General features: G+C 41.8%; 2 protein-coding genes and 1 non-coding gene across 5 annotated transcripts in view; 2 read left to right on the top strand and 1 right to left on the bottom strand.

Annotated features, from left to right (window-relative positions):
• Nucleotides 1-11,685, bottom strand: part of Slc9a6 (solute carrier family 9 member A6) — a 71,330-nt gene extending 59,645 nt beyond the window's left edge. For 2 of the 3 annotated variants that reach the window (XM_042054384.1, XM_038316822.1), the window contains exons 1-2: nucleotides 11,495-11,685; nucleotides 11,030-11,218 (exon numbers count right to left, since the gene is read on the bottom strand). The gene's annotated coding sequence lies outside the window, so the exon portion shown is untranslated. The remainder of the gene's footprint in view (nucleotides 1-11,029; nucleotides 11,219-11,494) is intronic. The other variant, XM_038316824.1, reaches the window with a different exon arrangement.
• On the top strand, nucleotides 10,330-10,462 carry LOC119805639. Its single transcript, XR_005283953.1, has one exon. It is a non-coding gene; the product is annotated as a small nucleolar RNA SNORA51 (small nucleolar RNA).
• Nucleotides 11,686-11,911: 226 nt separating the features above from the next.
• On the top strand, nucleotides 11,912-24,051 carry Mmgt1 (membrane magnesium transporter 1). The gene is made up of 4 exons (XM_038317335.2): nucleotides 11,912-12,161; nucleotides 14,602-14,654; nucleotides 18,567-18,670; nucleotides 20,468-24,051. The coding sequence occupies exons 1-4, from the start codon at nucleotides 12,083-12,085 to the stop codon at nucleotides 20,625-20,627; spliced, it is 396 nt and encodes a 131-aa protein (XP_038173263.1). The 5' UTR covers nucleotides 11,912-12,082; the 3' UTR covers nucleotides 20,628-24,051.
• Nucleotides 24,052-24,765: the final 714 nt, after the last annotated feature.

Here is a 24,765-nt window from a genome sequence, read left to right as displayed (position 1 = left end):
TTTCTACGGAAGAAACATGGGCTAGTGGAAATCAGATGCCGATTGTGCGCTCTTTACTTTGATTCTATTCTGACAGCTGGGAAGGGGACAGGAATCCATCTTCATAACCCATCTGGATATGGTCCCCCAGTGTCTCTTAACAGGATAAGAAGTTGTCCCCTTGGGAGTGGCTTCAATTTCCAGCTCTGTAATTGAATCGGAACCCCCCCCCCCATTCTGTCATTATTGGGGGGAAAAACCCAACACGGTAAGAGTTCATAAAAAGAACTCACACAAAGGCATGGATCATATTATTTTTTCTTTAGCAGTCAAAGCTTGATATATGTCATCTCCTGTGTCAGAAACGAATACAGAGCTTCATCAGCCTTGCAAAAGGATAGTCAACCAAGTTTGTGCTCAGATTTCCCATCTCCCAGAGGCACCTCCCTCCCTCTGGGGAGAAATCTGGTGGTACCAGCTGTTTCCCTCTCCTGTTGTTCTTTTAGATTGCCATTTTAAAGCAAGTGTCACCAGTTCTTTGACTCCCTACCTGTCACCCCTCCCCCACTGCCCCAGAGAAATTTCTGTTTATTCCCCTGGACTCACAAGGCAAGATTTTCATAGTTTATCTCCATAGCTGAGCTGTGTTTGGGAACCTCTCCAAAAAGTCTCCATTCTTGCGGGTGCACTCCTTAGGGGGTTGGTTTGAGCTCTAGACTTTCACTTCTACATAAATTGGCTACAAGTCTCAAGCCCTGGCCTGTTAGCAACCTTTCAGGCCTCTACCTGTTGAGTATATATTGAGTCTCTTCTGTAAAGGAGCTTATTCTTCCCCTTATGAATATGTATCCTTCCTCAAAGCTTTCACGACATCACTAGTATTATTATCAATCCCAGCCCGGCCATTTTGTATAAAAGGTCCCATCCTGAAAGCTTTTCATCTCTTCACCACTAACAAACCCTTTAAGCTCTGTGAGGATAGTGAGACTTCAGAGAGAGAAAACCAACTCTAGAATGATGGTTCTGGTCGACAGGCCAGGAATTGTCCCAGCAGTCACTGCCCATTCCTATTAGTAGCTGGGGTGGTCTGTCTTCCCAAGACACCCCAGGACTCGTCCTTTTGCCTACTCCAGTTTAATTGCACTTCCCTGTTCACACCAGGCTAGGCCTGTTACACAGGCAAGAAACTCAGGCCAGGAGCATCTTGGCTTTTCCCACTGTGCTCTCTTCAGCACTGGCTGGATGTCCTTGAACACCTGAAAGGCCAGACCGCCTTTGAGCAAATCCACTCACCCCAAAGGGATTCTGCCTGTCCACAAAACCACTTTCTGATGAGCGTCTGGATCTTAAGAACGGAGGAGCCACAGGTTTGTTTGCTTGACCACAGCGAACAAATCTCTTCCAGCCCGGACCACCACCACCAGTTTCCATGGCCCCAGCAACTCAATACCCTGCCCATCTGTAGCCTCTAGAGAGCCCAGCTCCAGGAGAGAGCTACAAGGCTCCAACTCAGCCAACAGTCAAAGCCATGGACTTAGGCTTCCCTCAGAATGTGCCCCCCCTCTCTCTCTCACACGCGCGCGCGCGCGCGCGCGCACACACACACACACACACACACACACACACACACACACACTGTTCCCACCTCTCATTCCCAGCTCCATTTCTCTTCATTCCTGCCACCCCTGCCAGTGCCAGTCCATGCCAGGTCAGCGTGTTCTGTACAGTACTTTCCCAGCCGCCCCCACCCCCTGCAAGGGACAGTTCTCGTGGTCCCCTATCCCCTCCATTTCCTTGCTCTGAAGCAGTTTCAAGTGGAGGTGGTTCACTTCCTCACAACCTTACTATCCTCCATGGCAACATGTGTGTGCACACGTGCTCGAGTGCCTGCACCATCATATATCATGTATCATATAGCCTGAGGGAGCTGACACTCTGCTTCCTCCTTACTCTTCAGAGCCCTGACTCCTCCACCCTTCATGGGAAGCTGTCACCTTCTCTTTCCTTGTTTTCGCCGTCTAACCACTTCCTGGTCACTCCTACACATCCAGCAGACTTGTGAGTCTGGTTTATAGGCTTTTCTGGCTTCCTCTCAGCCCTTCCACCACCCTTGAGGGACTCCAGTAATCAGACAGACAACTCAGAATTCAGCCTTGCCTCTGTTTTTACTGAGAAACTCAAAGCATTCTGGGAGGCTCCTACCCTCCAATTGATGAACTATCACATCCATGTCTTCCCATCCTTCCTCCCTTCAGCTTCCCGTAAAAGGTGTTTCCTCCTCCTTTAGAAACCTATTCCCTCGGTCTAGCTCATCCCTTCACTTCCTTTCTGCCAGAAGCAACTCTAAGCCACCCTCCACCCCCACCTCCTCCGGTGACTCCTTTTCTGGCCCCTGCTACTCTATCAACAAGCCCAGGTATCTCCTTCAAGCTTCCCCACTAACGATTGCACCACCATTTCTCCTCTTGCTCGAGAGATAAGCATCTCAAAAGCATTTCTATCCTTTCTGTGATCATATCCCCTAGTGTGAGGTATTAGCAAAGATCAGATGACAGCCTGGGACCCAAAAGAAACCTGTCATCTGCTTTTATGAATGGAAGCTAAGAACAGTTCTGACCTTTTTAAATACTAATTTTAAAAAGCCCCAAGTGAGTATTTTGTGATGTGACAGCAGCAGAAATCAAGACTTCTGTGTCCCTCCATGGTGGAGCAGTGGAAAGTGTTGCCCTTTGTTTGCTTATGGTTTATGGCTGTTTTTCTGTAACAAGGGCAGAGTTGGGTAACTTTGAAAGAGGCTTGGGGGCCTGCAAAGCCTAAGGTATTTGTTATCTGACCCTCTGTTGGAAAAGTTTGCCCTTCTGTCTTCATCCCTGTCAATCATTCCCCCACACTCCTATGAGACAGCACTTTCTGAAGCTCCACTTTGCTTGTGTAGGTTACGCCCTTGTTCCAGATCCTTCCAGTGCCCCCACTTTAGTTCTGGCCCCTCAACATGGGGCCAGAATTTGGAGTACTGTGGCTCCAGGCTGTTTCTTCACTGTTATGGCCTGTGCTTCCCTGATATATTTTATTCCAGATATTCTGAAACAAAAAATATTCCACCTTGTAGTTCAATGAGTGTTTCATGTGTATCTCCTATGTGTTTCCATGTGTTCCTCCTGCTTGAATGAGCCTACAGCCCCTTCTATCCAAAATTAACTTCTACTTGGCTGGACAAGCTCGGATTAAAGGTCACCAAAGGTCCCAAAAGTCACCAAACTGAGTTAGGGACTCCTCTTCCTAAGGGCTCTGAATCCCCTGGGCAAATCTCCATCCTAGCTCTCCTGATCCATTAGCATATTCATTTTCTAAGATCATAAATGCCTCCTTTATCACCAGCACCTAGCAAAAACTTAACCAAAATAAGCGCCCTGGGGCCAGCAAGGTGATTTGGTGGGTAAAGATATATGCCAATAAGCCTGACTCACATGGCAGAAGGACAAAACTGACTCCTGCAAGTTGTCCCATGGTCTCCACACATGAACCATGGCACATACCCACGCACACATGTACACATATGCATACAGAAGAAAACTTGTATTCAATAACGCATATCATATCAATGCATCGATAGGGGTCTCTTGAATTTCAGTGAGTGCAAAGGAAATCCTCAGGTTTGCAGATGGCGTTAAATGTCCATGGGAACACAGACTCAATTCAAGGATAAACTGAAAGAGGACTTTGTAATACCAGGTACACGGTAAGGACTCAGTAAATACTTGATAACAGAAAAGCACCGATAAGTTTTGCCGTGCTCGGCACAATCTTTAGTTCCCTGGACGCGCCTGATAAACAGTGGGTTAACTAATTCACATACTTGGAGAAAGGTGGGGAAGTTTGGTTAGAGTCACGTTAAGGAAGATCTACAACGCAACTGAAATGTTTAAATCATCCATTTCCGCAATCAAAAGTCTCCCCGGTTTAGGTTTGGCAGAAGAAAAGGAAATAAATTACATGCAACGAGATGAACACTGGGAGCTAGCTAAGAGTTTAGGAAAGTAGTTGCCCATGGTGACAGATGCCTGCCATGTCAGGGCTCAGAAGGCTGAGGAGGGAGCAAGAAACTTTTGAGGCCTGCCTGTGTCACACAGGGAGCTTCTGTGCCCTCTTCGAATCAGTCACTTTTCTGTCATAGAGACAAATGCCATGAGCAAACACAACTTAAGGGAGAGAGCGTTTCTTTTGATTATTGTTCCAGAGGGATATGAGCCCACCATGCTGGGGAGGAATAGCAGCAAGCGGCGGGCATGGCAGCAGCAACAGGGGACTAGGAGAGCATCTTCAAAGAGAGGTCATATTGGAAGTAGGGCAGGACTACATAATCTCAATGCCTGACCCCCATGACATACTTTTTCCACCAAGGCCACACCACCTAAACCACTCCAAACACCACCAACAACTTGGAACAAAATAGTCAAATCCTTAAGCTTATGAGGAACACTTCTCACTCAAGAAACCATAGTCTCCTACCAAAAAAGAGGAAAAAATAAAACAGAAGTAGTGCCAAGATGCTACAGGGTCTCAGTGTACTGTATGATGTAAGAATAAAGTGGCAAGCTGATACAGTGTAGATGGCTAAGGATCAGGTCAGTGCACATGCTCAGCATACGCAAGGCCCTGGGTTTGATCCCTAGCACTGCCAAAAAGAAAAAAAAAACACTGAAAAAGGACTGCATGGCTTTGAGTCTGCATAACTGGAAAACACAGACCTGTTTGGAGCAATACTAGGAAGTCATAAGGCTGAGCCTGGCTCTGCACAGGCCTGATGTAAGAAACTGGTGGGAACCCAGGCATGGTGACACATAACTATAATCCCAGCACACAGAAGGCTGGGGCAGCAGAATTGTCACAAATCTGAGGCTAACCTGCGTTACATAACAAGGGCCAGGCCAGCCAGGGATAAATGACAATAAGACCCTGTTCCCCCCGACCAAAAAAAGGGGGGAGAGCGGTGGGAAATCCACATGCAGATATTGGAGTAGGCAGTTAGAAACGTAACTTGATGCTCAGGACCAACGATAGATTCTGGAGCCCTATGCTCAGTTTCGAAGCTGTGGGAGATCCTGACTTTTCCCAAGAAGAGAGGGAGGGCATCATGGGCTGTCCTGAGACAATAATAAAGCAAATGCTAGAGGAGTCATAGCTACTAGTTTGAATCCAGCATAAACATGCAAAAGTTTTCACACAATTTATTTCCTCATGTGACCATCCCAATGTGAAAAAAACAACAAGATTTTTCAGTGTCATTAGGGAGGTTCTCGGAAATGCACGCTTGTATTAATCTCATACAAGTAACCTAGGTTACTTTATGCAGATGCGTCAGTAAAGTCCTGAGAGATACACCCAATCTAGAAACGGTCACAAGAATTAAAATATCAAACGGTCAGCACTCAATAGGCAGAGGCAGGCAGGTCTAGGCCAGCCAGAGCCACACAGTCAGACCCTGTGTCAAAAAAACGTAATCAAATGGGAGAAGTGACTGATACTTTATGAAAGATTTAATGGGATAGGGAACCTCTTTAGTTTGGAAAAATATAAGGATCAATAATAAATGATAATAATGGGGGTTAAGGAAATGGCACAGTCAGTGGGGAGAATACTGCACAAGCAAGAAAATCTGAGTTTGTATACCCAGGGCACACAAAAGGCTAGATGTGATAACACACATCTTTAATCCCAGAATTCCTCCAGAAAGAGGGGAGGGAGAGACTAGGGAATCCCTAGAAGCTCATGGGCTAACTAGTCTAGGGTACACAGCAGCAAACAAGGAGATCCTGTACCAAACAAGGTAGAGAGTGAGGACCAACACCTGAGGTTGTCCTTTGACCTGTACTCACCTATACTCATACCCATGAACACAGACACACAGACACACACACACAGACACACACATTAAAACAATAATGGGGATTAAGAGATTGTTCAGCAGGTAAAAAATGCTGTATACTCATGAGCATCTGAGTTTGAGCCCCAGAACTGACATAAAGATGGAAGGAGAGAACCAACTCCATGAACTTGTGCTCTGATCTCCACATCTGTGCCACACAAGCACCACCCTCCCCCAATGTCATACATCCGCAGTGATAGTAAAGTAACAATAAATAAGAAATTGAGGCCTGGAGATATGGCTTTGTAATTAAGAGCATGTATTGTTCTTCCAGAGAACCTGAGTTCAGTTCCCAGCACCCACATCAGGCAGCTCCTCACAACCATCTGGAACTCCAGCTCTGGGGAGACACTGGTCTTCTGAGCTCTGTAGGCACCTGTACTCATGTGCACATACCCACCCACACATCCACACAGGCATAATTTTAAAAATAAATGTTTTTTAACTAATAAAACAATAGTCAACATTCACCAAGTGCTTACAGTGTGTGAGACTACTCATCCACTCATAGGCAGGTGCACGCTCAGCTCTGACAACAGCCCTATAAATGAGCACTGTGGCTAGCCTCGAGTTACAGGTGACTGAACTGAAGCACAGAGATCAGGCACTCCTTCAAGTTCCCAGATGTAGAGAAGGAAAATCCGGGGTCTAAACTCAGCCCAGTCCAGGGCACACGCTCTAGAAAACTGATTGTAGTCTAAGTAATTCAGCAAACAAATCTCAAAGCCATGAAGTCGTGTAAATACAATCTTAAATTTGGATTCTCAAGCTGGGCGTTGGTGGTGTGCACCTTTATTTCCCAGCATTCCGGGAGAGGCCCGGATCTCTGTGAGTTCAAGACCACAGAGTAAGTGGGCGGAGTAAGTCCCAAGACAGCCAGTGGCTACACAGAGAAACCTGTCTTGAAAAAACAAACAAACAAACAAAAAACCAACAATAACAAAAAAGGGAAAAGATTGGATTCTCAAAATACCAAGGTGCTACTTAATCTTTTGAGATAGTGTTTTGTTGTTTCTCGTTTGAATTTCTTCCAAGTACACACTATGCCTGTAAAAAGAAAATAAAAGGATGCAACATCAATTTTAAAAATTCTAGTTTCCTAGAGAGAGCTTCAATCCAGGGACCTGGATTCCAGCTCTGGCCTCTAGGGAGCTGCCTAGGGCCACCAGAAGCTTCCTGTAGAAAGGCATGAGCCCTGATAAGGGCTATACACCTGCCTGGCTCAAGGATAAAATGTGTTGAAGGGATTCTGCTTTCTCCTGATTTTTGCTGTTGTTTAAAAAAAATGTGTGGGGGCTGGAGAGATGGCTCAGAGGTTAAGAGCACTGGCTGCTCTTCCAGAGGTCCTGAGTTCAATTCCCAGCAACCACATGGTGGCTCACAACCATCTATAATGAAATCCGGTGCCCTCTTCTGGCATGCAAGCATACAGGGAAAGAATGTTGTATACATAATAAATAAATAAATCTTTAAAAAAATGTGTGAATTATTCTCTGGCAGATCCCGTACATGTCTTTAGGGAACCTGGACCAGCACTTTTTGCATGATGGATGTGTTAGGGAAAACCTATATGGATCTGTGGCAGAACTGCCTGTCTGAATGATTCAGTTTCTGCTGTTTTATTGATCTGATTCCTTCCCTGAGAAAGGTCTATGCAATTCCTTGTTTGATGACAAGTCCAAGAAGTGGGGAAGATAGGAGGAAGGAAAGGAGAAGGGCAGGCAGTGAGACAGAGCAGGCAAGCAGGTTAGTTTGCCTAGAAGGCTATAGAATCCTAGAATCTGTTACCGAGAGATACAGTTCTAGATATAAACTATTAAAAAAAACTTTAATTCAGGCCGGGTGGTGGTAGTGCAGGCCTTTAATCCCAGCACTGGGGAGGTAGAGGCAGGAGGGTCTCTGTGAGTTCGAGGCCAGCCTGATCTACAAGAGCTAGTTCCAGGACAGGCTCCAAAAAGCTACAGAGAAACCCTGTCTCGAAAAACAAAAAAAAAATTAATTCAGTGTGTTTACACATTCCCCCATATTCAACTCTAATGAAATCATTCTCTCCCCTAACACCACGTGGGTTTGGGGGATTAAACTGAGGTCATTAGGCTTGGCAGCACGTACTAACCCATCTCATCAGCCATTTCAGTACATGTAATATAATTTTATATTATTTTCTTATAGATATCTGTAATAGAAACACATTTGCAAAAAAAGGTGAATTTTCAAACTAGGTCAGAGCATGGGAAATAAAGGGGAAAATATAGAGATTAAAATGTTCACAAGTAACATTTAAAGATATTTGAGAACCTGGCTGGCATGAAACCAAGGCCCAATGCTGGGACACGTTGCTCTAGTCAACACACTAACCTGGGGAACATGGTTATGCTTTAGCTGTTATTATCCCCACCTCCAATAATACCTGTATCATTAATTAATCCATGGCACATACAGGGAGTGTTTTGGCAGGGGGGATAATTCAGACACTTCTGCGGTTACTTAGAAATGTGTCTGATGCAGTTTGATTGTGTTCTCGGGAAAACAGTGCTGTCACTAGTTGCATCTAGGCAAAAGGTTAAAAAGAGTAGAGAACGCATGAAAGAGAGTAAGAGCGAGATGGGGAGATATGCAAATGTTTATTAACAGAAAGCAAAACTGTTTTTCTAGAAGCGAGTCACTTCCCTGAAGACTAGCAAAATACATTGGTGGCTTATACAAATATCAGACTTCTCAGTGGGTGTATTTCTCCATAACCTCTTTTTTTTATTTTTAAAGAAGTGACCCAGAACTCAGACACTTCAGGAAAACTCTTAACTGTTGATAGTGTTACAATCCAAAACCCCCAGCACTGGGTAGGAGAATAAGGCACAAAATTTTCAATTATGATTCCAAGGCCAGCAGAGACTGCACAATGAGAGTCAGTATCTGTCTCCTCCTCTGCCCTCACCACAGGAATCCAATCACAGAGAGGGAGGAGGGAATGTATGAGCAAGGGAGGTCAAGATCATGATGGAGAAATCTACAGAGACAGCTGAACCAAACTCACAGAAACTCAGGAACTCCAGACCAACAGCTGTGGAGTCTCCATGGGAAAGAACTAGGCCCTCCAGATGTGGGAGACAGTGGAGAAGCTTGGACTATCTGAGAGGCCCCTGGTAGTAGGACCAGGATCTATCCCTGGTGCATGAGCTGGTTTATTGGAGCCCATTCCCTATGATGGGATCCTATGCTCAGCCTTTAATGCAGTGGAGAGGAGCTTGGTCCTGACCCACCTTAATGTGCCAGACTGGGTTGACTCCTCATGGGAGCCCTTACCTGTTGGGAGGAGTGGACTGGAGGGGAGGAGAGGGGATGGGTAGGAGGGAGAACTGTGGCTGGAATGTAAAATAAAAACAATTAATTTTTTTAAAAGATTCATTATGTGAAAAAATCAATTTTCAATAAACCAAACCCCACCATTTTTTTTAAAAAGTAGAGTCAGATATTACGAGGTGAAAGCTGAAAGATCAGAACAACCAGCCACTAGTTCTTACTTCTACCCAATCCTCAGACAGAATGGGACATCCTGTTTCTATAAATCCTCAGACTGAATGCCTTGAGCTCCTGTCTCCTTCCCACTTTATATTCCTCTCTCCACCCAGCCATATCCCTTCTTGTCTCTACCTTCCTGGAGGTGTGGACTCCCAAGTACTCGGATTAAAGGTGTGATCCACCACCGGTGACTCTGTTTCTCTTTTAGACTGGATCAATTTTATGTAGCCCAGGGTGGCCTTGAACTCACAGAGATCCACCCATCTCTGCTTTCTGAGGAGTGGGATTAAAGATGTGTGCCACCACTGCCTGGCCTCTGTCTAACTAGGGATTCACTCCACACTCTGATCCTCAGGCGAGCTTTATTTATTATAACACAAATGAAATATCACCACATAAAAAAGAAATATCACATTTCTCCTTTTTTTCTAAACTAAAACTGTTATAACTAAGAGCCTATAACTCTCCTTCTCAAAACCCTCCAATCATTTAATCATTTACTGCATCAGATAAATTGTTATTAGGTAACCCGGAAAAGTTTTAATGACCATTATATAAGCTAAAACAAAATTTTGGCTTGTTTTAAAACTGTATTTTATATCTTGCAACATCCCAATAAGAAAGGAAAAAGCATTTTCCTGCCAACTAAATAGTGATTAATTGCTTGTTCTGTGATGTTTATTGATAGTTCTGCTTTTCTAAGGACATTGTGATTGATGTTGATCTAGCACTGTGTGGAGAAGGACCAGAGAACAGTAATGATCATGACTTAATGTTTGAGTAATGGGATCCAAATCAAAAATCATATAATTAAACATAAGGAAGTATGTTGACTCTTGGATTTCTTAATTTTTAGTTTTTCAGATTTGAAGAAACCCAAGTATACTTTTAAAAAACCATAGGGAGGCCTCCTTGTGCTTACCACAAGCTGTGTTCTTACACTGGCTGTATAGAAAGAGGGGGCATAATAAAGCCACCCCATGTACACCTCAGCCCAGGCCACTGTGCCTGGTCTGTATTGTGAATGGGGAGACATGGGAAAAAAAAAACCATAGGGATTTTTAAAAATCCAATTCAAAATACTAGAAGGAATCTTTGTAAAGATCTTCTCAGTGATCAAGTCACTTTTAATTCTTTCCCAACATTTATTCATTCTTCATTCAACAAACATGCATTCAATGTCTACTACCTGACAGTCGTCAATATTCTACGCACAGAGAAAGCTGTCTTCTTGCAGTTCACATTCAAGAGTGGGAAAAGAAGCAGCAAACAGCAGCAACATTAACAAACATGGTGGGAAAAAGTGATATAGTTTAGAAGGTGACACACATTCAGAGTAGATTAAGGAGATCACAAGTGGAGATGCTTCAAATTTAAAAGGCATAAATAATAAGGCTCACCACTGAACAGGTACTGGGGAGCCAACGGGTTCAGATGACAGTTCTTTAGAGGTCGGTGGGAAACAATGATAATTACATTTACTTTGTGATATGCAGTTCACAAAGCTGTAGCACTCAGCAGGGGCGCCGAAGTAACTTACATAGAGTGGAGGGGGTGAGTTACGTTTGGCCATATAAATTTTCATGTGCCACAGGGTCTACTCACACGCAAATTAATATCCAGCGGTGGGTGGCTGGGAATGCTGACCGGGAGCCAAAGCCTGGTATTTGAGACGCAGTAGTTGACTTGGGATCACTGGAGTATCTATGCTGGTCTGAAGTGCAAACGAATTCATGAGCTTGTCAACAGAGAGCAGAGCAAGAGGAGATCAAGGAAGACCTCACTTTTGCGTGCCTACATTTTAGGAGAAGAAGACAAAAACAGAGAAAGGAGGTTACATCTGGATCCTGATCGGACTGCTTTAAACATTCCTTTGTTGTCTTATTTTTTCCTTAATGCACGACCAAACAGTTCTGCCACGCTACACTGCTTTTCGCGTGGATCTTTCTTGAAGAAAGGTAAAGTGGAAAAGTTACAAGCTGAATTAATTTTCTGAGCATCTCCGGCAAGTTACGTGTTCAGGGCTCCACCCCCCTCCCACCAAGTTATCGCCCTCGGCACTTTATTTACCTCCTGACATTAACGCTCAAATGCTCTCCTCCTCCTAGTAATCTTCCTCAGCACCACTTCTCCGAGGCCAGAAGCACAGGGAAGACTTAATGAAACGAAAGACTTGGGTCGAAAGAAAACCAAATCACCGAACTAGCCAACTTCCAAAGACCAACCGCTAGGATTCTGAATCCTGCACCCACAGCCTTGGCCACCAGCCCCACCCTCTTCTCCTCCTGGGCCTTTCCGTAAGTCCCGCCCCTTCGCCAAGTCCAGCGCTTATTTGCTGGCGCTGTCCTTCCTCTCCCCATTGGTCTCACTTAGCCCGTTCTTTCACGCCCTCGACTCAGCTCCGCCCCTCCCGCCGCAGCAGCACTGCGCAGACTCGGAGGAGGAACCGAGGACCTTTTTCCGTGTCGCTTTCCCCTTCTTCCCAGCATTCCTTTTTCCTCGTTCTCACGGCGCACAGGGTTTTGCGCCAGCCGGCACTTCGCGCCTAGGGCTTTGGCGACGTCATGTTCCTGCGCCGCGTGGACGCCCGCCGGTGAAAGAAGGAATAGCCCTGCCGCCCTTCCCCTCCTTTTGTTGGGCTACCGCTCCTTCCGAATCATGGCGCCATCGCTGTGGAAAGGGCTTGTAGGCGTCGGCCTCTTTGCCCTAGCCCACGCTGCCTTTTCAGCTGCTCAGCGTAAGTGCCTGAAGGACGGGGACTTCTCGCGTGTGGGACACCTAGGGCTGTGTGGGGGCGCTTCCCTGAGGAACTGTCGGACCCAGTGCCGGCGGAACAGCCGTTGACGACCTTATAGTTTGGGGTGACTAAGTAAAGCAGTTTGGGTCCTCGGTGAGGGTTGAGATCGGAGGGCTGTGGTATAGCCACCTCAGAAAGGTTAGACGAGCTGGCTGAGCCTCGAGAGAGGATTCAGAGCGGAATCTGTCCCACTGCTCAAGACACGAGATGTCGGATCAAAGTGTGGGATTGAGAACTTTGAATGCTTGTGGCCTCGTGACAGTTAGGTAGACAGCATCCTGGGCGCTCGGCTGTCCAGGCAGAGTCTGAGAAGTTAAGTGACCGTTTGCCTCGGGGAGGCGGTGTGACACGGGCAAAGAGCAGTGGACCGGTAGCATTAAAGGGCTGCTTGTTAAAATTTTGCTTAACTGTTGAGGCTGTGTGACCTTGGGCAGCAGGTAACGTCTGTAGGGTGAGTTTTAATTTGTTGTCTCAGAGGACTGATTGAAGTTGCTTCTGCTTTTAGATGCTAGAGGTTCCGCGGTGCCACAAGGCAATTCTTAATAAGCTAGTGAAGAACTAATTACAAGAACGCATCACAGTAAGATAATGTGGATATGCTAAAGGGGGAGTGTGTATGTATAGGGGACCCGCGGGAAGTGTCTTAGAGCCTTGCTGCTCGTGGTCACTAGGCCAGCATCATGGACATCACCTGGGAGCTTGTTAGTAGACACTCAGGTCCCACCTCAGACGTATTGAATGAGAATCTTCGTTTTAATAGATCCCTGGGTGGTTTCCATGCACGTTGGTTTGTGAAGCAGTGTCCTGGAGGAGATTAGGATACACTGGAGTACTGGGTTATTTTTGAAGTAAGCTTTGGCTCTATTATATATACAGTCGTAGAGCAAGGAAGGCCCTTACTGAAAGTCCAGTGTCCTCATTGCAATAATGAAGAAATGCCTAGCTAGTGTTAAAGTGTCAGGTTAGATTTCATTCAAGCAAGAAAGCTAGCTGGAAGTGGGACATTAGAAGGTTAATTCAAAACTACTTTTGATATTGGATTGATTTTTTTTTTTTTTTTACTCCTGTCCTTATAAGTTCTGTAAGCTCACATATCCTCTGCCTGAAAGCATACCACATTGGCTCAAAACAGTTTGGGTATTTTAAGTCTAGAGTACATTATCTAGTAGGAATTGTCCTGCTTAATCGACAATTAAGATTTTGGATTTTATAATTTTCAAGTGAGTACAGTGCATTGTGGATTTGTAACTGCAGTAAGACCTCTGTAATGCCATCGTGAGCTGGCAAAAGACTGGCGTCACCTTTGACGCTAGTTGTGTCATGTGAAACCGTGGCATCAGATAGCATCCTATGGTGGTGTTGCATGCTCATCTCTGCCATAGTGACCTTTAGTACAGCGGTGCAGCGATCGCAAACTAAGGAAATCCTGTTTAACTTGCACGTCCCATTTTACTGTGGAGGAAATGCAGCCAGATGAGTGGTTCTGTAGCCCTGTGAGTCTAAGAAACACTCTGCCCACTTTCACATTTTATTTTATTTTATTTCATTTATTTGTTTTGTTTTGTTTTTCGAGACAGGGTTTCTCTGTACCTTTGGAGCCTGTCCTGGAACCTCCTTTGTAGACCAGGCTGGCCTCAAACTCACAGAGGTCTGCCTGCCTCTGCCTCCCAAGTGCTGGGATTCAAGGTGTGCACCACCACCACCTGGCTCACTTTCACATCATTTTAATACTCTACAAATGAAGTACATGTTTGGGTTGCCGAGGATGTCTTGATTGAGGTGCAGTAAATCATAGTAAATAAAAGAGCTGGTGTTGTGTAGGATTCAGGGTTACCAGTTTCCAAATCCTGATCCTTCAATCCCTTGCTGCCTCCTGCAGCTAAGGCAGCAGCAGAATTAAGCAGTAGTGAGGACAGAAATTGATGTCCTGAAACTACAGTTCCACCAGTACACTGAAGAGAAACAGTTCTAGTTTTCACTTTGGGTTCACTCTACAATGGCAGGGTCATAGAGCATTGAAGATATTTGTAGTCCTAGTGATAGTTAAAGAATATTACTTCTTTGACCACTTAGTGAAAGGAAGTTTGAGAATTGCTAGATATTTCTACACTAATGAATTAAAAATATACTTAGTTATTTCAGTTTCATACTTGGCCATCTGTCAGTCATTTAAGGTAATAGAGACGGGCCATGGCAAGCATAAGCTAATTCATAAAGGTAAGGCTGCTGACTGCATGGGAAGAGGGTTTTGAGGAATTTGGGATTAGCATTACTTTATGTAGCATATAAGTCGGCCAGTTCTTTGGTATATTGATTTTCTTGCATTTTAAGAAAGGAAAATGGGCTACAATTTCCTTAATGGTATGTTTCTGGTTTATAGATCGTTCTTATATGCGACTAACAGAAAAGGAAGATGAATCACTACCAATAGATGTAAGTTGGTCATTTATAGTCCATTAAGTTCATATTTAAAATCAGCCACTTTGCTTATAGTAACTTTTATGTTATTTTATTTTATTTTTTTTATCATTTTCAGGCATGATATGACATCTGTTACCTGCTTTTTTTTTTGACTTAGAGTCTCACTGTGTAACTCTCGCTGGCTTGTAACTTGCTACATAGACCTAGCTGGTCTCAGACTCACAGAGATCTTCCTGCTTCTGCCTCTGCCTCTGCCTTCTGAATGCTAGGACTAAAGCTGCGCCTGCTTTTATCACTCCGTAAAATCTGAAGATTTTGAAATCTTAAAAAAATTCTATGAGATCTTTTTATCAGGCATAGTGGCTCACAGCCTTAATCACATCATTTGGGAGATTGAGGCATGAGGATTGTTGTGAATTTGAGGTCAGCCTGAACTACAGAGTAAGACCCTTTGTTAAAAAACAAAAACTAAAGAAGGAAATGGGGGCCTTTCTAGAAGTTTCTGTATCCACAGTATAAAATGGCCTTTTAAAATTGTCATTTGGCTCAAGTTTTTATAAAAAATGCCTTTTAAAATATTTTCTTATGTGTGTGGGCGTTCATGCTATGACACAAGTGTGTAGGTCAAAAGACAGTCAGCAGGAGTCAATTCTCTTCTTCCATATGGGTCCCAGGGGGAAAATTTTCAGGCCGTCAGGCTTGGTGGTAAGCATTCTCACCCACTCAACCATTTCACTGGCCCAGTAGTTCCGTTTGAAAATAAAGTTTAAAAACAAGCAATGCTGACAGTGCATAAAACTAAAGAAGGTGCCTTAACCTGAATTAATGCCTGTTCCCTACTTATAATTTATTATTAGATTTAAAGTTATAAAAATAGTGAATTCTTTGTAACAGAATTAAACAATAGGTGTGAAAAATAATAAACTAATCACACAAAATTCAAAGAATAGCAGCAGCAGAACTGACCCCATTCCCTGGCAATTTCACATTTATTCATAATATTTTAAGGGATATCAAGAGTTTAGGCTTTTTCTTATGTATATACAGTGTTGTCTTAGGTGCATATACCTTCTTTTACCAATTGAAACAGCTTTGCGGGGCTGGTGAGATGTCTCAGTGGGTAAAAGAACACTTGCTGCCAAACCTGATGATCTGAATTTAATCCCTGAAATCCACATGGTAAGAGAGAACCAACTTCTGGAAGTTATCTTTGATTTGAACCCTTACACTGTGGCACCTATGTTTCCCCTAAAACAAAATTAAGATTGAAACCACATCCTTTATAAAAAACATGTATGTGTGTATGTAGTTGAAAAATTGTTTTTAAGCCAGTTGTGGTGGTGCACACCTTTAATCCAAGCACTTGGGACACAGAAGCAGGCGGATCTCTGTGAGTTCAAGGACAGCATCATCTATAAAGTGAGTTCCAGGACAGCCAAAAGATTATGCAGAGAAACCCTGTCTCAAAAAAAAAATGTTTTTGAAATTAAAATATATTTAGATTATTTCCTCTTTTCTCCCTCCAACCCTTCCCATGCACTCACCTCTTGCTCTCACTCAAATTCATGGCCTCTATTTCTTTAATTTTTGTTACATGCATATGTATATATCTATATATTTGTAAACATATAAATACAACTGCTCAGTTTCTGTAATCTTAGTTGTATGTATATGATTTGAGAGATGACCATGGGGCCTCAACACTAAACAAAGAAGCACAGACAACTAAGGAATGCTGAGAGTAGGAGAGATGTCTTGTCAGGGAAGAGCCCCCAAATTCATTAGCCAATACTAAGTATATATGTCGTCTTGTAGTTAGCTAGCTTTGGTTTTTTTTTTTTTATTTTGGAGACAGGCTGTGTGGCCTAGGCTAGCACTGAAAGTGAATATAGCCAAACCTGGCCTTGAAACTCTTGATTCTGCTGCCTTCATCTCCTGGGTGCTACTCCACCTAATTTATAGTTAGTTTTCCTTGGCCATAATTTTTCTGGGACATATTTTCATGAAAGTTCATTGATTTACCTCATTCTTGCTGTGTTATATGAAACAGTCTCCTTGGGGCTGGGGATGTAACTCAGTACAGTGTTTGCCTGGCATATACAAATCCCTGTGTTTGATCCTCTTTACCCAATAAAGTGGGCATCGTGGCACACACATGTAATCCAAGCACTTGGAATGTAGACATGAGGCTCAGAAGTTCAAGGTTTTCCTCAGCAACATTGAACTGAGACCCTGTCTTAAACAACAACAACAAAACCAATCTCTTTGGTATAATGGTGATTAGAATGTAGAGTAACATTTCAGGTGTCATTGGGTTTTAATTTAGACATGATTAGCTTGTGGCTTATTATGTCTCTGTTTTTAACTGAAGATGTGGTATATATGGCTGTTAACTTACCCTCCTCTCATTTTTTCTTTTTGGTAGATGTATACAAACATATACATGCATTTTTATATCTTTTAAAAGTAACTTTCTTAGGATTCTCAATTAGCAAATTTTAAAATTTTGTGTAATTATAATTAAGAAAACAAACCCACAATGCTGTTAGTTAATTTCAAACATGGAATTAAGCATTGTTGCTTGTACAACCTGTTTGGAAAGCAGTTTGGTGTTGTGTAATAAATCTGAATGCACACATGCTCTGTACCAGGAGGCATGGAGGAATATTTCTGTTGACCTTGTAAAAATAACAGCAATAATGAACTAAATCATGATGTTTTCTTATGATAAGCACTAAACATGATGAAAGGACTATACTACTGCTGTGGGGGTGAATCTCACAAATAACATTGAGAGAAGACAGCTAGACTCAGAAGAACGTATTGAGGTGCATTTAGATGAGATTCAGAATGAGGAAAAGTAAACAATAATGTGTTTAGAGGTTCATGAATTATTCATAAACAGCAAGGAATTGATTAATACATAATTAAGTATAGTAGTTAACTTTAAGAAAGAAGGAAAGGAAATAATGGGACAGGGACTTGGAAGGTTCTGAGAAGCCGGGTTTGATGGCATGCACCTGTAATTGCTGTATCTGGAAGAGCTGATGCAGGAGGATGGTGAGTTTAATTCCAACTTGGGATATATAATGAGACCCTGTTTCAAAAAGAGAAGGGGAAGAATTGAAAGTTTAGTTATAGGAAGGAGGCCACTTGTTGGTTCCCGGCCACCCGGCTAGCTTAGACCTGAAATAATCACACAGAAACTGTATTAATTAAATCACTGGCTCATTAGCTCTGGCTTCTTACTGGCTAACTTTTACATTAATTTAACCCATTTCTATTAATTAATCTGTATATCACCACATGGCTGTGGCTTACTGGGTAAAGTGCTCAGCATCTGTCTCCAGTGGCTCCAAGGCTTCTTTCTCTCTGACTCTGCCCTTCTTTCTCCCAATATACAGCCTAACTTTCCCCCACCTAGTTCTGTTCTTCCCTGCCATAGGCTCAAAGTAGTTCTTTATTCATTAACCAATAAAAGCAACCCATAGACAGAAGGACCTCCCACACCATTTAGTTGGTTGGCGGGTACGTGATTCCTTTTATTGCTCTTTTTTATACTGTGCTCATATGTTTTGTACCCTCTATGATACTGACCAGTAATGAAATAACAAAAAAGAGTTTTAGTTGCTCTTGGAAGCAGACACTGTTTGGTACTTGAGTTCTAAGTGGCTTGGTACCAGTCAGTACTTGGCAACTTTGCTTCTCTGAGCATGTTGCTAAATTCACTTCCTAAGACATCAGAAGTGTTATTGTATTTAAGAAATTATATTGTGTCTGAGTGCAAATTATTTCAGGAAGTGACTCCTTGCTGAGTAGCAATTGGGAATGCTTGTTAGAACTTGCATCGGAGGGGAAGCGGATTGTCAATTTTTCAAATAGTATTCATATTCTGTTTGTTAATCTGCATCTTTATACTCACAGATAGTTCTTCAGACACTTCTGGCCTTTGCAGTTACCTGTTATGGCATAGTTCATATCGCAGGGGAGTTCAAAGACATGGATGCCACTTCAGAATTAAAGAATAAGTAAGTTTCTTTCCAGAAGCATTTAACTTCTAGAGATTTGTTTTCTGTACATGATTTACAGTGTGATTTCAGCTACACAATAGTTGGTTTCATTTATATCCTTTGATTATGTAGTTTGTAGGAGTAATAAGGCAAAAGTACTAAGTCAGTGTTTGGTGTCATAGGACAAGTAGAAGTTGAAAGCCAGGCATAATGGCACACACCTGTTAGCCCAGTACTCTTGAGGATGAAACGGAAGGATTGTAAATTCCGAGACAGTTTGGGCTACATAGGAAGACCCTGCTTCAAAACAAAACCATAAAAGGAGAAAAGTAAAAACAAGCTGGTAGATTGTGGTTCCTGCTAGTGCCCTAAAATTACTGGTTGGTTAGAATGTGAAAGACAGATGAGAATACTTATATAGAAAATGGCTCAGAAACACTATCCAGGTTCCTTCCCTCTTTTTCCCTCCTCTCCTTCTGTTTTCCCCCTTCTTATTCTTTCATCCTCTTGCCCCAGCTTAGTCTTTAGAAGAATAACTGAATTTTCTGTTTCCTCTGTCATTTGAACCTAAGCTGTGCCCTCGGCCCTTTTTCTGTCTCTAGATTAAAAACATCATTATTCTGTATGTTTCTCCTGTTTTTTGTTTGCTTGCCTTCCCCATAGTTTTACTTCAGTTTGTTCAATTCCATTTCAGGATTCTTCCTTTATTTAGAAACAATAACCCTTTACAGTAAACATCTGTACACTGGAGGAAGTTATTCCCCTCCATTTACCCCATTATTCCCATTTATTTTAAGATTATTTTGAAGGGGAGGGAGTGGGAACTGGGAATGATATGTAAAGTGAGAAAACATCGTTTTTTAAAAAATAATTTAAAAAGAAATATACGGTATTAAAAAAGATTTTTTTGTATTTATGTATATGTGGCTACATGAGTTTTTGTGCACTGTGTGCATGCAGGTGCCTGTGGAAGCCAGAGAGAATTGGATTCACCTAGAACTGGAGTTAAAGGCAGTTATAAGCCACCCACCCAGCGTGGATTCTGGGAACTAAACCCTGGAAGGGCATATATTCTTAACCCTTGAGCTACCTCTCCAGCCCCCCCCCCTCCATATTTCCATTTGGATGGTTAAGTGGGGCTAACTTTGAGATTTTTTTCCATAAAGGGAAGATTCTATGGTTCTTTTTTTAGGAAAATAATATTTAAAAATAAACACTAACCACTCATATCTCAGGACATTTATGGACTTTTTTAGATGATACAAATCTCACTGGGAGAGTCTTAGAAAGGATCTCAGGCAAGAGGCCAGAAAAGAAAGGAGCCAAACCAAATGGCGTCAAGTAGGGGGCAGCAAAATAGTTGAGTTTGACCAATGGTACATACAGAAGGCCAAAAGGGATTTTTCACTGTACTTGAAAAACAGATCCTTGAAATGTCTAAGGCTTAGGGCCAAAGGAGAATAATCAGAGGTACATCTGTGTGCTAGCATTTGAAACATGATTTATCATAATCTACTGGTAGTTTGTAGAGATGACTGAAGTTTATCTAGTATTTCTTATTGTTGACAGGCATTCTGGAAGGAATCAATGGCTGAAGAAAAAATCTGAGAACTTTATGGTCATCTCCAAATTTCTTACATTGTTTGTATAGTAAAAATATGCAACACAGTATGATTACCATTTTTAGTCTAATCTCAGATTTATTATTTAAAAATATAATTCATAGCAAATTCATAATTAATTAGAAGTCTGCTCATTTTTCAAATGTGGTATTATAAAGGTTTATCTAAAATTGGTGCTCTTTTTCTTTTTAAGGACATTTGATACCTTAAGGAATCATCCATCTTTTTATGTGTTTAATCATCGTGGCCGAGTGCTGTTCCGGCCTTCGGATGCACCAAGTTCTTCAAACCTAGATGCATTGTCCTCTAACACGTCATTGAAGTTACGAAAGTTTGACTCACTGCGCCGTTAAGCTTTTTACAAATTAAATAATAGGACAGACACCGAGTTGAGTATTGGAGTTTGGGGTGTAAAACACTCCCCCCAACATCAGTATTTATATCGCTATTTCGGAGCTAATTAAAATAATCTATGGCCCTTATTTGTACATTGTTGAAATCAAATGGTGTATAAGTTATCTGATGTAAAACGAATCTTTGAAGTTTCGTATAGAGGTTTTTGTTCATTTGAAACAATTCCCATGTTTTGTAAAAGTCACTGTTTCGAACACATTTCCCAGAAAAAATATTGGGAATTTTGTGATTATTTATTTTCATAGATTTCTTTTCTTTTGCACTACAGGTTTTAGGAATCCTGAAAATACCATGTAACACCTGCATTTTGCAGCACAAGAGTCAAATGGTCTTCAGTTCTTATTAGACCAACTTCTTGAAGAAGACCAAAATGGTGACTTTGCAGGTTTTTTTAGGTCCCATACAGAGTGACTCTGCTTTTACAGATACTTGCCAATTTTTATTTTATCAATGGTTTCTCTCCAGACCCCACTCCCAGATTCCTTCTAACATCAGCTGTCTTGTTTCATCACGTCTGAGATTCTGTGTGCAGTGAGCAAATTTTGTGTCAGAAATTCTGTCATAACATACGTATTTAACAAGTCCATCTTACTGTAAAATTACTCATGTTGTTTTGTTGTAAACTCTTCACTGATTATATAGTGTAAGACTAGTTGAAAGTAGACCAAAAGGACAATTTGTGACTTCATTATCTTGCCTATGTAGAATAGTATTGACTGAGGAAAACCAGTTGTCATTAGCCAGTTTCACTCATTCAAAGTCTTTTGGCTTATTTATCTCGTACTAAACTGGCATGTGAAAATAAAGGAAATGTCTCATTTAATCTAAAGGCACATGCAAAGAAATTGGGCCAAATATGTTCTAAATATTTGGAGCTAGTCTATTTCAATTCTCTTAGAAAATTGAGGTCATTTAAGAAGTTGCTTTGTAGCTTCTGTTTGAGAGCTGGCTTGGAGTCTCTATCTTCACTGCCATGCTGAAGGTGAGCAGAAGGACACAGCATTGAATGTTTTTCAGAAACAGTAATTTTACTCTTAGGAAAATTGGAGTCACTTTTTTAGCTAGGAAACTAAGAGGCTCAACATTACTTTGCAGAGATTATAGCTTTCCACAAGCATTAACACATTAATTTTGTTAAATTATATAGGCATAAAGGGAATAACTGCAGAATTTGAAAGGAAACCCAGCTGAAGCTTGTTTGTTTGTTTGTTTGTTTGTTTCAGGCAGGGTCTTGAGATCCAGATGTTCTTACACTTGGAGGCATTTTTTTTTTCATTAAGAAAGAACCTCACTCAGCCTTTCTACCCAGTGATACACAGCCTCAGAGGACAAGATTATGTTGTTATTGGTTTGTTTTTGTGGTTTTTGTTTTTTGTGTGTAAAGAAGATTTCACATAACCTGAGCTCACCTCAACCTCACTATGTAGCCAAGGATGATCCTTATGCTTCCACCTCCTCAGTGCTAAGATTATAGGTGCTGCGCTACACCTGGTTTTCTGGGTCCTGGGGATTGACCTTATGCATGCTAAGCAAGCACTATACAAACTGAGCTACATCCCTGCTCCTTGGCATTGGATTGTGATTCTTTTGTTTTGCTAAGTCTATGTAGCACTGACTGTTCTCTAATGAGAACAACTAGGAAATCTACTTATTGCCTACAATAATTTAGAAACAGTCTAAAAATGTGAAGTCAAGCCAGGCGTCGTGGCATATGCATGTAATCCTAGCACTTAGGAGGCTGAAGCAGGATCACAAATTTGGGGCAAATATGGGCTATCTTAGTGAATCCCTGTCTTAACCCAACCCCTCCCCCCCAAAAAAAGTGAATCCAAGGACTAACGTGATGCTAGTGAAATCAAAATGGCATGCCAGAAGCATGCTGTACATCAGGCCTTTCTGCCATTCTCCTTGACTCTTACTTGATTGAAGGGCCTCTCATTTTCTTCTCTTTGGAGACTGTCTTCCTTTAATGTGTTTTCATAACAATGTTCCTGAGAATCTACGTGCTTTGTAATTTCATCCTTTTAAAGGGCATAGTTTCAGATACGGCCCACAGCTGTAATCCTAACACTCAGGAGGCCAAGGCAGGAAAGTTGTCACAAATTCAAGGCCAGATTGAGATAACACATTGAGACCTTATCCTTAAAGAAGTTATATAAACTTAAAAGAGTGCAATTAAATAACTTTTAATATGCTCACAAAATTGTACGACTACATGATAATCTAGGCCATTTACTATCTCTAAAGAAGCCATGTATTCTTTAGTAGTCACCTCTGATTTCTTCCCCGTGTATCCCACCTAGGTCCTAGGGACCAATAGTCTATATATGTATGACCTGATCATTTACTAAAATTGAATTAATGCAATATTTAGTCTTTATGATCAGTTTCCTATGTGGAGTGAACACTCATCTTGAGAACCCAATAGAGTGAGAGGAAGTAGTTGCGGTGCTGGAGTTGTAAATCTGGTAGAATGCTTGTCTAGCATGTGCAAGGCCTTAGGTTCATGCACAGTATCACAGGAAAAAATAGTTGATAAATTCATGGATTTAAAGAGGGAAAGCCATTTCCTGACAGACTCCTCAGTTAACCTTGTTACATAGAATAGTTTTCCTTCTAGCCAAACATCCATACTGTACTACTGCTTCTAACATTTATTTAGTTTCTACAATAGATATTACAATCTATTCTTGCCTACCCAGCCAAATATACTGCTAAATATACTGCTAAAATTTTTGGCAAATAATTGACATAGTAAATCTTAGATGTGTCCACCTTTGCGGACAGCTTGTATACCTCAGACCAGGTAAACATCCCCAAATTTTTTTTAAATCAACTTCATTGAATTTCTGCTATCTTCTTGAAATATGGTACTATAAACTAAATAAGATTTGGGTGCATTGTAACAGTGCTAAGTGTGTTCAGTACAAAGTTTTATTTACAATACTGTGTGAGAGTCCATTACTACCTAGGGTAGTTCAAAAACAGCTATGTGAGCTAGTGCTGGGTAAGCCTATACTGACATGGTTTCAGTGACATTAAAAAGTTCTCCAGAATGCAGGAACACACTTCATAACCAGGGAACTAGCCAAATCCTATGGGCTAATAGCTCAGCTGCAGGGAATAAAGATTTGAATTGGTAACAAGTATGCACAGGGACTCCCTAATGATTGCTTCCCAAGCACTTGTGGCATACTTTGGAGTGACATAACAGCATCTTCCTGGCTGTACGTGACCTGTTTCCATGATGTATTGAATACTGTTTGTGAGCCTTGATGCCTGTAACACCAATAAACCCATTTTTGGATATGTTTCCTCTCTTTAAATGACCTTGCCCTGTCCAATAAATAAGTGATTGTCTCACCTCGTTTTTAGTAGTGTTTTTGTTAGTTTTTAACGTTTAATCTCATTTCTTCAGCTTCTCTGTCTCCAGAAAAATGTGAGCTAATAGTATGATGCCTTTTTTCTAAATGCATACTCTACTGTCAAGTCTTCCTTTAAAAATATTTTTTAGTTTTTGAGATTATAATTACATAATTTCTCCATTTCCCTTACTGCTCCAACCCCTTCCATATACCATATAGCCCTTCTCGCTGTCTTTCAAATTCATGGCCTCTTTTTCTTTAATTATTGTCACATACATATTTGAGATGATGTTTCATTTATTTAGCCCTTACTGGCCTCAAACTCCCTATATAATCAAGCCTGGACTTGAATTCTTACATGTTCTGCATCTGCCTCCCACGTATTGAGGTTACAGGTGTGCACCACCACACCCCACTGTGTATGTAAAGTCTTAATGTGCTTTTGGTTTTGCGCTCACTGCATAATGTCACTTCTAATTTTCAAGTTCCCTGCAGGGTACAGGAGCAGCAACATGTAATCACTGCCTCACAAATACAGCATACAGTTAAAATGACAGTCAAAAACCCTGATTGAGCTGGGTATGGTGGCACATCTTTGACTGATCTACAAAGTGAGTCCCAAACTAGCTAGAGATGTGTAGTGAGATACTACCCCCAACCCCACAAAAAGAAAAAAAAAAAGGATTGGAATATCAGGGAAAAATCAAAAGTT

The sequence above is a fragment of the Arvicola amphibius genome, chromosome X (assembly GCF_903992535.2).
Source record: "Arvicola amphibius chromosome X, mArvAmp1.2, whole genome shotgun sequence".
NCBI classification, from domain to species: Eukaryota; Metazoa; Chordata; class Mammalia; order Rodentia; family Cricetidae; genus Arvicola; species Arvicola amphibius.
Note: the sequence above shows the minus strand (reverse complement) of the source record. Positions and strands in the feature narration are given on the sequence as shown.